General features: G+C 40.8%; 1 protein-coding gene across 1 annotated transcript in view; it reads right to left on the reverse strand.

Moving 5' to 3' along the window:
- Positions 1-3,072: 3,072 nt before the first annotated feature.
- The window catches only part of TRIM14 (tripartite motif containing 14), a 119,177-nt gene continuing 106,866 nt past the window's right edge, over positions 3,073-15,383 (reverse strand). The window contains exons 5-6 of the mRNA XM_073549652.1: positions 13,282-13,374; positions 3,073-4,531 (exon numbers count right to left, since the gene is read on the reverse strand). Coding sequence (XP_073405753.1) covers positions 3,996-4,531; positions 13,282-13,374 — 629 coding nt within the window. The 3' untranslated portion in view covers positions 3,073-3,995. The remainder of the gene's footprint in view (positions 4,532-13,281; positions 13,375-15,383) is intronic.

Raw genomic sequence — 15,383 nt, forward strand, 5'->3', positions numbered from 1 at the left:
TAGACATGTGGGAAATGTTATTTATTAACTAATTTGTGCGATATCACTCTCTGATTTAAGGGCATAAAAATTAAAAGTTTGAAAATTGCAAAATTTTCTAAATTTTCACCAAATTTTGATTTTTTTAACAAATAAGCGCAGTTCATATCTAAGAAATTTTACCACCATCATGAAGTACAATATGGCACGAGAAAACAATGTCAGAATCAGCAGGATCCGTTGAAGCGTTCTAGAGTTATGACCTCATAAAGTGACACTGGTCAGAATTGAAAAAATTGGCCCGGTCACGAAGGCAAAAACAGGCTCGGGTGCGAAGGGGTTAATGTCTTTGCTAAATGCCTTGTAATATTTGAAGCTGCTCTTTTTCAAATTGTTACTGAACTCTTGCACTTTGTTAACAGGATACTTTCTGAATAAACTATCCTTTCCAAAAAGGAGTTTTAAGGTCTCTGCTATTTTTATGGCGGATTAATCTTCTATGCAGTAAATTTAGAACATGCTATGCGGCAGGAAGCAGCTGTGAATGTTTTTTTTTAGCTTATTCAAAATTGTCTGAAAGCATAAAAATCCCTTTGAGATTATTAATAATAAATAACTAGCTGTTTGTGGCAAGTATTGTACATTGACTGCCCTTTATTGGCCCTTGTGTCATGCTATGGCCCCTGCACTGTACTACTGACGTGATAACACTCGTCAATCTGATTTCACTCGAATGGGTTGAGCTTCAGCACCAGAATCCACCTTGTACACATGTGAGCTGGTGGCTCAAGATTCCCACTCCACAACTGCTTACCTGTGTAAACATAAAATATGTTATTGGTGTTTAAGCCAGTAGATGGCAGCTGTTTGCAGATTCATATGACTGTCACCTGCATGTCAGTTGGCACACAGGGAGATAACCAGTTTGAAGCGCCCCAGCATCAGTTGAAAAACTGAAGGATGGCTGAGAGTTGCTGGCGGTCACCTCGGAGTGCAGATAGAGAGAGACCGATGTGACAGGGGCACAGGAGAGTTAATAAGAACAGTTGTGTGCAGTGTGCTACTGTTCCTGTGATTTCAGTCAAAGAAGGAGAATCACGTTGGGGAGATGACTACGGTTGGATACACTGCTAGCCTGTCAGGCAAAAACTGCACTCCAGGTGACAAGCCCAGGATCCACTCCACGGTCTCCCAGCTAAACGGCCATTCAGACGATTATACAGCCACTTCTGTGTTCAGTTAACGGCCGGTAAGTCCTTAGCTCAGGCCTCACCACAGGGATCCCAGTGGGAGCGTGTACGCAGACTTTAGAGAGAGTTTGGCACCAAACCTAAATTCTCAGAGACATTGTTTGATAAGAGGACTGTGTGACCCTTAAGGCCCCGTCACACATAGCGAGATGGTTAGTGAGATCGCTGAAACATCAGAGGTTTTGTGACGCAACAGCGGCCTCGCCAGCGATCTCGCTACGTGTGACACATAGCGGCAACTGGCCCCCGCTGCGATATCGCTGATAATGCTTTCATTCATTCATGCTGGAATGTCCTAAACCATTTTTTGATCGTTGGCATCCCGCTGGCCAGCATGCATCGCTGTGTTTGATGCCATAACAACGACGAGCGACCTCTTTGAATCACGCCTATCAAGGTCTGAGTCGTCAGAATAGCTGCTGTGTGACAAGGTCCCAACGACCACCAAGGGATCGCTGTATTGTTGCTGCGTCGTGGAATAGATCTGCCTTTTTGACAGCTTACTAGCGACCATGTAGCGACATACCAGCGATCCTTACCAGGTCATATCGTTGTAAGGATCGCCGGAGCGTTGCTATGTGTAATGGGACCCTTAGATAGATACTCCCCTCAATGGGTGAGCTTGTGTATAGATAGCATAACAGAATTGTCATTTTAGAGAATTAAGTTTGTGAATCTGCGCTGCACCACTGCAGGGGCCACCTCTTGCACTCATCTAGCTACACCCTTGCTCTGGGTAACTCCCGGTTACCGCATTAGGCAGAACCACAAGGCAGGCAAATTATAGTGTACCCAATAGAACATACTGGGACTATCGGTTGTGCAGTGCAGGGGTCCTAGCTGATCTGGGCTAGATATGTGTGTGATAGTTAACTGTGTTTCCTTCTTGCTGTTTCCAGGGTAACACAGTTTTCGTTGTTAGTAAAAACTAGTTCCTCAACAAATTGCCTGGTCATGTTCTTTGTCCTTGGCCCGTTGTATCCTGGGAGAGACCACCCTGGTACATGGTCTACACACAGACATTGCTGTGTCAGGTACCACTGGTGAATGGCTGTAAGTGCAGCAGTGTCTTCGTTATTTTGATATGTGGTAGTCTCTAGAAGGCTGTTGCTTCAAAGAAAAGGCAACTTCAGGTAGTTTGGTGGGGTGTTTTCCTGGTAACTTCTATGGAGACTTCCTTATTAATTAACATCTGTCCAAATGCCACTGCCATATCCATAAATTATGATGTGTAGTTACATCCTGTACAGTTTCCTTTCCTTTGGGCCTTGATAAATTTAGATTGGTGGCATACATTCCAGCCTTAATGAAGGGATGTGGTGGAGCAAGAGAAGCCTGATTCATTAACTGGCAAACACCGTTTAATCCGATACATTAAAAGTGGTGGCTACCTTGCCAGAAATTTTACTTTAGACGGACTGAGGTAAGATTTGACAGGTCTGGTCATGAATTAGGTGAGCTGTGGCATCTTGCCCAAGCCATGCCCAGTTTCAGAGAGCTGGTATGAAAACTTCATAAATTGTATAATTTTGGGGCAAATTGGTAAAGTCATAAATGTTTTAAACGCAAAGTGTTTTTCACCGGAAAACTGGTGTAAAACTCCTTGTAAACACTTTGATGTATTGGCCCCAAAGTGTTTGGGCATTCCATCAAGACTTGTAAAGACTGATCAGCTGTCACCAGTAACACACTGATGGCTGAATCCAAGGACAGGCATCAATATATTAGGAAAATCCTCAAATAAGTCACTTATGATTTCATATTTCATAACCTTTGCATATAAAAACTGTATTGTCATCCCTAACAATACAATTCAGAGTAAGTGGTAACAACAACGTTTTTTTTAACTGATTTTTATTTATTCATTAATTTAATTTTAACATTTTAAGTATTTTATTTTTTTAAGTTATTAGTGATCATGATGACCCTATAAAAAAGCAAAGTGTTTTAGTTTTTCACCAAAAAAAAAATGTACAAAGAAAAAATATAAATTACTTTCACCTGAAACAAGTCCCATATTTGTATGGCAATATTTGGTACTACTAAAAAAAGTACTCCTTACCTCCACTTGCAAGGTTAGGAAAGAAAGCTCCTTGCTAGGCAATCTTTGGCAAATAAATGTGGGTTTACGGAGTCCCAAATTTTAATTTCAATACATCTATGATCCTGTCCTGAAAAACTTGCTTTCTCTGATAGCAGAGATTGGCACTGGAAGAACTAGCTAGGTTCAAGTGTCATTATAGGAATATGTGGACAAGGAAGGTTATACCACAGATTCAACCTAAAGTATAGAGACAGCTATATTAATTAATTCTCACAAAGATTCTTAGTCCTTATTAGTACGAGATTTGGGAACCAATGATCTTTAGGGTGAAGGTGATACACCTTCAATAGCTGCCAACTGAAATGCCTTCTTGTCAGGCAACTATTTTTCTGTACCAGAACCATCTATAAACATGCAACTCATCAAGGGAGAAGATACAACTGGTGGGTGGGTTATGTTCCCAGAGACAAAATGATTGGGAGTTGATATTCAATATGGTTTATCCTTCATTCCATCATTACCTATTAGGGAGTCTCCCAGACAAGTTTTTCAGGATGATATTGTTCTAATGTGCATGAACGTCTTATAACTTGAAGTAAGTAAGCCTATGTTCACAAGTAAAACACGAAAATAATTTGTGTATTAACATCTCTATGCGTAGGCAAGGTCATATGTAAACCTGGCAGAACAGACTTGTACATTTTATCTTCACTCTGATTATGTTAAGTCATTCTACATATTGTGACTGATCCATCCCATAAACGAAGAGCTGGATGCAAAGTTTCTGTAAATTTACAGCGAAAAGTATGCAAATGCTTCATTCCAGATGTCACATCAAAGAAAGATATCACTCCAGATTCATAGTCGAGGAAAACCCCAACTTTTTCTGGAGGCTTATTTAGATGAATGGCTTTCCTCTCTCCTTTGTGGAAGGCCCAGTACTCATAATCATATCTTTTAATGCACCATGATCCGCTTGTCCAACCAAGACGACTCAACTCTGTGTCTCCTTTCCTCTGGATAGATGGGTACGTGATTCCGATCCACCATCCTTGTCCTGCCTGGAGAACGTCTACTTCCCAATAGTGACTGCCAGAGAAGTAAGAGTCTCTGCTCAGAATCTGCATGAGTTTATCAAACCTTGGTGGGTGGTTAGAGTTAAATTTTCCTAACCACGCACAGTGCACTGTGAGTAAGTCCTCAGAGAGCCTCAGTTTTGGGTGCATTGTGTCCGCATCTAAAGTGGGGGTTCTGGCATCTGTAAAGAATTTGAATAAAAATGCAGAGTTTAAGAAGAAAGGTTAAAGCATAAAGGGTCATTCACTTTGTCACTATTTTAACAAAAATATAGATGACACAGGTTTAGAGCTGGTGTACTTTGTGAAGCACTTGTTAGTTCAGAATTCCTCACAGACTACACAGTTCTACTGTTCTCAAAATTTCAGTTGATGTAAGAATATGTGAGCAGACATGTCTATCAGCAGATGCCAGGTGAGAAATACAACTGTTTTTTTTCAATTGGAGGATAAAGTGAACCACCCCTTTAATAAGATCCCCCTACCTAAAAGGTAGCATAAAGTAACTATGGAGCTGTACCCATAGTAGTCAAACTAACCAAAAAAATGCTCTAATAGCTAAATATGCCATTTGGCTACTAAAATGTTAAAGAAATAACTTACACTGAGTCCTGTGCATTCATAAGTGTGACCATCTCTGCAGAGAGGGGCAGGGGAACACTAACATTATGTGGTGAAAGGGGGGGTTGTTACTTTCCTTTTGTCTTGTGACCTTTGCCAATTTTTTTTCCATCAAAATGAGACACGCAATTCATGAATGTCAATGTTAAAAATACTTTTTATTCATGTCTTTAAAGAGTAACCATCATTTTAATTTTTAGTTACTAAATCAATAGCACAAGTGAAAATAAGCACCTTTGTAATATATGTTCTGTCCCCACATGAGGCGAATGGAGGTGTAGTTGAGTGGGGCTGGGAGAGATTCTTACCTTCCGTTTCCTCGATGCAGAGCAGAAAGGACCATTGTTGCTGTTTTGCTGTTCATGTGTCCGGAGAGATGATACACACCAGATATTGTGAAGTCCAGACTTGTTTATTGGAAATCTGGACATACAGCGTATGATTGGTAATGCAGTACTTCTCCAGAAATGCAGGTGTAACAACCCAGGTGGTACAGCAAGATGTGTGCAGCAAGGTATGCAGCAAGATGATTCAGCAAATTTAGCAAATTGTGTGTGTGTGGTCAAAAAACTGATGCCTTCCACAGCCTGGTAAGCATGTCTCTCCCAGGTGAAAAGGAAACTAGTAATGGCCACCGGCAGGAAGAGAAGGAGTCACCTAACCTGGAAGTGGGAGGCATGTACTAGAATTAATTAGCTGCCGTCAGCTATACAGAAAAGGACAGCAGGTGGCAGCATACCAAATGCAAAACTGAATACAAAGAAAGGTAACATAACACAATTATATAAGCATACAATCATAAACTTAGATGGAACAGCACAATATACAGTTGTGTGAAAAAGTGTTTGCCCCCTTCCTGATTTCCTATTCTTTTGCACATTTGTCACACTTAAATGCTTCAGATCACCAAACAAATTTAAATATTAGACAAATATATCACAAGTAAACACAAAATGCAGTTTTTAAATGAAGGTATTTCTTATTAAGGGGAAAATAAATCCAAACCTACAGGGTCCTGTGTGAAAAAGTGATTGCCCCTAACACCTAATAACTGGTTGAGCCACCCTTATGAGCAACAACTACAATCAAGCATTTGTGATAACTGTCAATGAGTCTTTTACAAGGCTCTGTAGGAATTTTGGCCCACTCATCAATTGTTGTAAATCAGACACTTTGAATGGTCTCCATGCATGAACCGTCCTTTTTAGGTCATGCCACAGCATCTCAATAGGATTAAGGTAAGAATTTTGACTAGGCCACTCCAGAGTCTTTTGCTTGTCTTAAGCCATTCAGACATGGACTTGCTGATGTGTTTTGGATCATTATCCTGCTGCATAACCCAAGTGTATATCAGCTTGAGGTCATGAACAGATGGCCAGACATTCTCCTGCAGGAATTTTTGGAAGACAGCAGACTTCATCGTTCCATTTACCACAGCAAGTCTTCCAGGTCCTGAAGCAGCAAAACAGACCCAGGTCATAACACTACCACCATATTTTAATGTTGGTATGATGTTCCTTTTCTGAAATGCTATGTTACTTCTATGCAATATGTACTGGGACATACACCTTCAAAAAAGTTCAACTTTTGTCTCATCATCAGTCCAAAGAGTATTCTCCCAAAAGTCTTGGGGATCATCAATATGTTTTCTGGCAAAACTTGCTCAGCAAACATGTAAAAAAATAGGAAATCAGGAAGGGGGCAAACACTTTTTCACACAATTGTGTCTTTTCTGAAAAATCTGTTTTTTTCTTCTTCTGGATTGATTGTTCACTCTTAAAATTCACAATTCACGTATAAAATGTCAGTATTCAGTGAAGAGAAACACTCCCATTACTTAGTTTGGAGATGACCGCTACTACTGATAAGACTCTATGTAGAAGAGAGGGAAGGCGCAAGGAGGAGCTGTAGACATAGAATTGTATCTGCAGTAGCTGTCATTTCCTAATCTAATGGGAAAGTTTGTCTTCACTGAATACAGATTTTACCCCTGGATTGAGAATGTTGAGAATGAATGATCAGTTCTTTTAGCGAAAAAGCGGATTTTTCTGATAAGATATATTACAAAGTTACTTATTTTCAGGTGTTTTATTGAGTTCTGAAATAAAATTTAAAAGGACATTTACACATCAGCCATTTTTGCAGTTGTTTAAGCGCAAAATGTCACGTACGGTAATCCTTTAAAATGTTGCATAGGTGATTTCAATGTTGAAAATATGCCAGAAGGCAGGATCTGGAGTAAGATGTTCCAAAAATCTTTCTAAAATATCTAGATAAGCAAAGTTGTTAGCAAAAATATTTAAAAAAAAAAAAAAGACATTAAAAATAAAGACTTTAGCTTAAAAAATGTTGCAAAACTTATGGAGAATAAGGCACAAATTACTTATGAAAAGTGGAGAAACAGCAATGTTGAATTATGGGTTACGGCTGTGATTCATCAAGACTGGTGGTTTTCTCACCCATATTGATGAGAGGCATGGTGGAGTCAGAAGCTTCCGATTCATGAAGAGGTTTGCTCCGCTACAAGATTCAGGAGAATCTGAAGAATAGTGTCCCTTTGTGCGCAATGCCAAAAATCTTACTCCAGTCCCTGAAACGCCATAGTTTGTCATGAAATAGAGATCTGAGCTACAGTATGGTGTCATGATCTCGCCCGTTCGCCCATTTTGGAAGAACTGGGAGAAACTGGCGTGAAAGTACAAAACGTTGCAAAATTTTGGTGCAATTTTGCAACTTTTCAAAATTTCATAATTTACACCAGGATCCTATCGAAAATTTCTTGATGAATTGTCGGGGCCTATGAGTCCAGGGTATTCAGTGCTTCCAGTATCTGAATGGCAAATTATTTTCTGGGCAGTTTCTGCTACTATGAATGCAGAGCTGTAGATGTATTGTGCCTCCCTAACATAGCGCACAATATTAAGCAAACAGATATGTTTGAAAAGTAGATAAGCTATGAGGTTTAATGCATTATAAGAGGTTGTTGGGCCAAGTTGAAGAGCTTTTAATTACTACATCAGAAGGATTAGAGGAACATACCCATAGGGGTCTTTCTCAAATTTGTGTTTGAAATTTGCTGATTGAAATCTTGAAATCTGTTGATAGCTCTGCATTATTGCAGTCCTTTCTATACCTGTATAATGTTCCATCTGCCAATCACTTGGTTTCCCCTCCTGTTAGCCCCACCTCTTTGGACAAAATGTCATTTTCTATACATGTTATCTAGATAAATGCTGAGTTGGATGTATGTCTCCTCAAACGCAGGTGCACTGTAAGCAATTACTCATCCCCCAACCCTTAAACAGCCAAGCTAAATTAGATGACATGCAAATTGCTTTCTGTTTAAGTAGGCAGGGCTAGTAGGAGTTTAATCCATGTGATCTTCAGTTGAAATGGCATGATAATGCAGGCATCTCCACATTATTCCAGCCTTGTGCCCAGGGTACACAGTGGACCACCAAAACACATTTGAAAAAAGGCCTGTGCATTAGTGATGAGCTAGTATACTCGTTGCTCAGGGTTCTCCGAGTATGCTCGTGTGATCTCCGAGTATTTTGGCGTGGTCGGAGATTTAGTTTCTGTCGCCGCAGCTGCATGATTTGTGGCTACTTGACAGTCTGAATGCATATGGGAATTTACTAACAAACAGGCAATCCCCACATGTGTTCAGGCTGTCAAGTAGCCGCAAATCATGCAACTGCGGCAATAGAAACTTAATCTCCGGGCACTTCCAAATACTCGGAGATCACCCGAGCAACGAGCATACTTGCTAATTACTACTGTTCATAGAATTTTAAGTTATTTTTAGTTAATCAAACAACCCCTATAAAATGGTATTATCCATTGCATGATTCTAGGATGTAAGGCAGTGGCAGACCACATGGTTGCTATGGGGTCCGTGAGTTCGGGGGCCTGTTGCCAAGTATGATGACATTATTGGATCGCACCTGTTGCTTGGAGCCTGCAGCGCATGGGGTGTAAACGGCTAAGTAGTTTTTTTTCCACTTCTGTTAGCCAGTAATCGTATCTGGGGCTGTGGGAGCATCGTACTGTAAAGATGCTTATGGTGGTAGCCGCAGGTGAGTGTCATGTGTCTGACACCCCAGCATGTTACAGACAATTGTAAGTCCTGGCTGGGTATTAGTGTTGTGAGGCCCTGAGCAGAGGACATCTCTTGCTCCACTTCCATCTCTTCTCTTCCTAGCTAATGTCCATAGAGCAGTCAGGAGACTCGCTAGTTTTCCGCCTGCTCTGCACCATACTTGCTCAAGGTTCACCGCGTCGCTTCTCACTCATGTATTGAAGAAAAAATGGCGCCAGTAGCTACCTGCGCATCTAGCTTCACCTCTTCCTAGACAGAACTTCTGATGCGACCGCTGTGTCACGCTTCACTCTTGGGGGCTCTGCCTTCAGCTGTGCCTCCTTCCATTGCAATCTACCACTTGATGGGCCGCGCATTACGCTGCGCCGCGCCCTGCTCTGGAACGTACCTCCCATTCTGGGATCAACTCTGGCTGCTGGGCATTCTTCTTCAGCCATCATTCGTGGGGCTGAGCAAATTTTCATACTCTTGGGCGCCTTTAATGCCATGATAGGTGGTGTTCCTTCTGTTCACTGCCACTGTCACTATCTTAGAATCTTCCAGCCGCTATTTTGGGCTGCATGTATTCCAGCGCTCTTCCATCTACACCGTGAGCTTACTAGAAAAAAAACTGGTTTAAAATATAACTTTTATTAAGTGTAATAATAAAACAAAACAAAAAGGTCTTGATACCACCATTGGAAATGCCTCAATGCAATGGGCTACAAAAAGTACTAGGGAAAAACAACCATTGGAATCCTTTTGTCTATTTAAATTGCCAGTATACTGTCAATCTGGCTAATGTCCACCTCTGCTTAAAAAATGAAAATCGCAGAGATAAGCCCATACAAATACCTCAACAAAAAAACAGGCACCAATATTAAAGTCTCTTAAATGGACAGTAAAAAGTGATTAATAGTGCTCAAAGACAGTATCAGTCTCACTCAGCCGATGTGCAGAAAAGTGATCTGACCTTAGATACACAACTGTCTGGACGCCTACCTAGGTGCAGAGGTTGGCACCCTAAGAAAAACGAGAATGGCGCCCCCCCGCTCGTCCGACGGCTTTTGCTTCTCTCCTACTTCACCCTATAAGACGTTAAGTCAGAAACAGAGGGCCAGATGGCCTGGATCCACTTGTTTAATGAATGCTTGAATAGTAAGTGAAAGCAGATATTTAACATATATATAGGGTATACAGTATAAATGTGAGAAAAGTTTAATCATTTATAAAAAAAAACACTCGAATACACGATAACCACTGATATTATTAAGCGACACACAGTGCTGGTGTTTAGGTACTAATGCAGCACAATACCTATATTCATGTCATTATCCCCAAACCAACATGATAAACAGAGGATTTACCACAAAGAGACCACACATGGTGCTCACATGGCAAGCTCTCACAAGAATAAATTAATATTTCAGCAAATAAATTGCATACCAGAGCACCACATTAATCAATATGAATAAAGATAATATCAGATAACACATAAGGACACATAGGTCCTGTTGATACAATTGTACTTATCTGCTAGCACAGGCTTCCAGTATCCGTTGTTTCAGATGCTGCACATCTCATATCTTCACAGCATAGACCATTGCCTTCAGATGACCCCAAAGATAGAAGTCTAAGGAGGTCAGATCGGGAGACCTTGGTGGCCATTCACCTGGCCCATGATGACCAATCCACTTTCCAGGAAACTGTTCATGTAGGAATGCTCGGACCTGACACCCATAATTGATGGTATGGTGTGGTATATGGGTTACAAAGATAGTGGGGCCATTCTTCATCAATGGAAACCCCAATGTCACTGGATATCTGAATTTTCTACATCATGATGTGTTGCCCTCTTTATGCACTGAAGATGGCACGTTCCGTGAGATTTTCCAGCACCACATTGTCAGGTCCGAGCATTGCTACAAGGAATCTGACACCCTTAGACTAGCATTTCCAAAATGGACAAACTTCAAAATGGCCGCCATGGTCACCATCCATCTTGAAAAGTTTCCCCCCTCCCATATACTAATGTGCCACAAACAGGAAGTTGAAATCACCAAACATTCCCATTTTATTTAGGTGTATTCATATAAATGGCCCACCCTGTATCTACAGTGGGGAAAAAAGCATTAGTCAGCCACCAACTCTGAAAGTTCTCCCACTTAAAAAGATGAGAGAGGCCTGTAACTGACATCATAGGTAGACCACAACTATGAGAATCAAAATGAGGAAACAAATCCAGAAAATCACCTAGTCTGATTTGACAACATTTATTTTGCAAATTATGGTGGAAAATAAGTATTTGGTCATTAACAAACGTTTATCTCAGTATTTTGTTATATATCCTTTGTTGGCAATGACAGAGGTCAAACGTTTTCTGTAGGTCTTCACAAGGTTGTCACACACTGTTGGTGGTATGTTGGCCATTACTCCATGCAGATCTCCTCTCAAGCAGTGATGTTTTGGGCCTCTCTAATCTTTTTAAGTGGGGGAACTTGCACAGTTGGTGTCTGGCTAAATCCTTTTTTACCCCACTGTATATATTTATATTTTATAAACTTTATTTTTACCTTACTTTTTCAGTCCCATTAGGGGACTTGAAGCTGTGATCGTCTCCTTATACCATATGCTGCAATACTAAAGTATTGTGAAAATCGCTGTCCGCTATGAGCTTAGCTCAGCTCTAGCTGCTGTTATAAGACAGCATAGGCGGCATCTACTGCGTGTAAAGAGGGCTCTGCTCCTGATCCCGATCCACACACGGACACCTCAGTGCTGATGTACCGCTACAATCATTTGTGTTAAGGGCTTAATGAGAACCTGTCATTATAGAATTGTATATTTTTATTGCCAGGCCTGAATTTTTCGAGATATCCCCTCCTCTTCCATGTATATGCATATAGACATGGTGGAGTGGTCCTTGGAGGGGCGCAGGAACAAAAGAAAAATGATTATAGATTCAGAGGAACAGCAATAATTAGGCCAGGTGGGGTTGTCTGGCCTTAGGCTACTTTCACACATCAGTTTTTTGCCGTCAGGCAGGATCCGGCTATTTTTAGAAAAAAACGGATCTGGCGTAAATTTTGGACAACTGTAGAAACGGATCCATTTTTCTGCCGGATCCATCTAGCAGGTTATATCTGTTTCCTGGGGGCTGGCCAATTGGATCTGAGCATGCGCAGACTTAAAAAAAACGGATCCGGTGGCTGGATCCGTCTTTTTCTGGATCCGGCGCATTCCGGCGCCCATAGACTTTCATTGTGGCAAAAAGCTGGAAGCATCGGATCCGGCGCTTCCGGCTTTTTCGCTGGAGACAAAAAACGTTACAGTAGCCGTTTTTTCCAGACACCGGAATGGGCCAAATAGCCGGATCTGGCAAAAAACGGACGAACCGCAATGCCATCCGGCACAATCCGGCGTTAATACAAGTCAATGGGGAAAAACCGGATCCGGCATTGCATTTCGCCGGATCCGGTTTTACAAAAAAAAGCCGGAACTCGCCTGACGGCGCAAAACGGATGTGTGAAAGAGGCCTTAGGCTAAAAATGTGCAGTCACTCTATGTGATTGCAGACTTATGAATCCAACTAGACTGTCTTTGACTTCGCTCAATACAAGGTCCAGTCAGTATGTGACTGCATGTATGCAAAGCACATACTTGTGGTCTTGCATTTGCCAGCACTGGCACTGGAGAATCCTAACAGTGTGATGTGAGGATTCACAAGTTTGCAGTCACATATAGTGACTGCACACTTGTATCTTAAGGTCGGACACCCCCTTAAAGGATTTAAAACTGATTTTGGTTATTTTTGGCCTTTTTTTTCAGATTATCTTGTTGGGTATTTTATAACTCTGCTATGAGGAATCTTTATTTTAAAGGAGTCATGGAGTATATCTATGTTGCATATCTCCTATGGGGAAACTATGTAACCGGCTTATTAAATTATCTAATATGTACAGCCAGCTGTACGACATTTCTCAGCAATCAATTCTTGACTCCATTACGAAAAAAATCACAGCTCACCACATTAATGTACTTCTACATCTGTCTACTCAGTGCTTTGCCACGCTGTGCATTACAATGCTGACATCTAGAGTCTAAATTGGAGATGGACAAAAATGCTCGCAACTCAATATTGTACCGCAGTATCTCCAACTAATGGAGGAGTAGACAACGAAACCTATAACGCTATGGAGCCACAAACGTGCGAAAAACAATGCCACTTACATTTTAAGAGTGTTGACCTGTTCCCATGAGATCCTGTTATCATTAGTTTTCCAGGATTTTGGATCAATCTTGAGTTGGGACCATTAACTCCATCTGTAGTGATATAAAAAAACAAGATGCTGATTAAGAAGGGGATCTTTCTCTGGAGGAGATGCTACGTTATGTTTTATTTCTCTTAGTTGGACATTTTAGATGGATCAAAGTTGTTTAAATAATACCAGAGATTTGGAGGGGTTTACTGGTCATTTAAGAAATAGCAAAAATAGCCGGATACTTTTAGGCTATGTTCCCATAATGAATATTTGGTGAGTTCATGACATTGCAGAATTTCTGCACCATTTCTGCTTTTATTTAAATTAGGCTACTTGCGTTTTTTTCATTACGTTTTTGTGTGCCGTGTTTTTGACCCTGCGGATTTAGTCTCTTGTTGGTGTGCAATGCTTTAAGTAAAGCTGCTTTGTTTTAGGGTTCCTGGTATTTGGGTTTGACTGATATCCTTAAGTGCGGATTGCATGCATTTATGTGTTTCTGCTGTGAAAATGCACTTAAAATGAATGTGTGTTGTTTAACTGTGGAATTTTTGCATCTAATGCTAGTTTACGGGGAAACTCCGCACAGAAAACTCAGCGTATTCATAAGAGAAGTTGACATTTTATTTTCCGCAGCATGTCAATTCTTTTTGCAGATCTGCAGCATTTCTGCACCCATTGACTTACACTGAATTAGTCAAATCCGCAGCCAAACCGCAGGTGTAAAAAGGTCTGCGGATTTGCGTGCCAAAAACACTGCAGAAAGGAAGGAGGAAGAGTGTGTGGGCGGAGACTATGTGTGAGCAGTGAATATTTGCATGTCAGTCTGTGTCTGTCTGCAGGTGTATGTGTGTGCAGGCATCGTCTGATGGGACTATTACTCCCATCCGGCTATGTCTGCTGTCACATATAACAATGACAGTATGAGACAATGATGGGACAGTAGTCCCATCATCTGGTGACTGTGTTCAATTGTAAAACAAAAAAAAACCCTTCATACGCACCAAACACCTAATCCCCAACGCCCTCGATCTCCTGCAACAAATATAAAATAATAAACCAACATATACTTTCCACTATAGCCCATTTAATAACGAGAGTCCTATGATGATCTCACGTGTAGAGCAGTCACATCAGGAGATGTGACTGCTCTACCCAGGCTCCGGCGGTACATTGACAGGAGGTGATCCTCCTGCAGTGTATCACTGCGCTGCTGTGAGAGTTCACTGGAGTTTGTGATGTAACTTGCAGCACCGCTGCATGAGAAATTTCAAGCGCAGCAGTGCCGTAAGTGAGAGCACGAAATCCCGTGAACTCTCAGTGATACACTGCAGGAGCAATTAGCTCCTGCAGTGTATCACCAGAGCCCAGGTAGAGCAGTCACATCTCCCGATGTGACTCTTCTACTTGTGAAATCATCGTGGGACACTCAGTAAATAGACTACATCGGACAGGGAGTATTTCTGTTGGTTTATTATTTTATTTTTGTTGCAGGAGATTGAGGGATTCAGGGATTTGGCAATGCAGTAAGTATGGTAAATTAAGATTCAATAAAGGAGTTTGTGTGATTATTTCAATTAAAGGACTTTATTCTGGCTGTATGTTTATTTAACATATAACTATAGGTACACATAAATTTACAATTAATGGCCAAAAGAAATCCCCAACTCTGGATAGCATATAACAACACACAAACCATCCACCAATGTCAAATTTAGGCAAAAAAGGGAGGTAAAGAGTTATTTTATATATTAAATAATTTTATTAATTAAACAAATTACAAAATCAAACAAAGAATACAGCTAACCAAGCAGGCAAAAGGGGAAAATTTCATCACAATGGTTATAACCGGCTTCCAGAAGTATAAATGAAACCTTTTTTAAGGACCAAGAAGGGATTTTATGCCTCATATAATTCTAAATAAAGTGCAATTGCTATAAGATTTAAAGTGCCAACAACATAGGATTGCAAATATCATAGTAAATACATAGTAAAGTGACAGTGCACAAAAAACTTTGCTGATGGCAATGCAAAAGTGCCTATTAGTGCATACAACTAAGGATCAACAATACC

The sequence above is a fragment of the Dendrobates tinctorius genome, unplaced genomic scaffold (genome assembly GCF_039654945.1).
Source record: "Dendrobates tinctorius isolate UK_male_01 unplaced genomic scaffold, ASM3965494v1 ptg000160l, whole genome shotgun sequence".
NCBI lineage: Eukaryota > Metazoa > Chordata > Amphibia > Anura > Dendrobatidae > Dendrobates > Dendrobates tinctorius.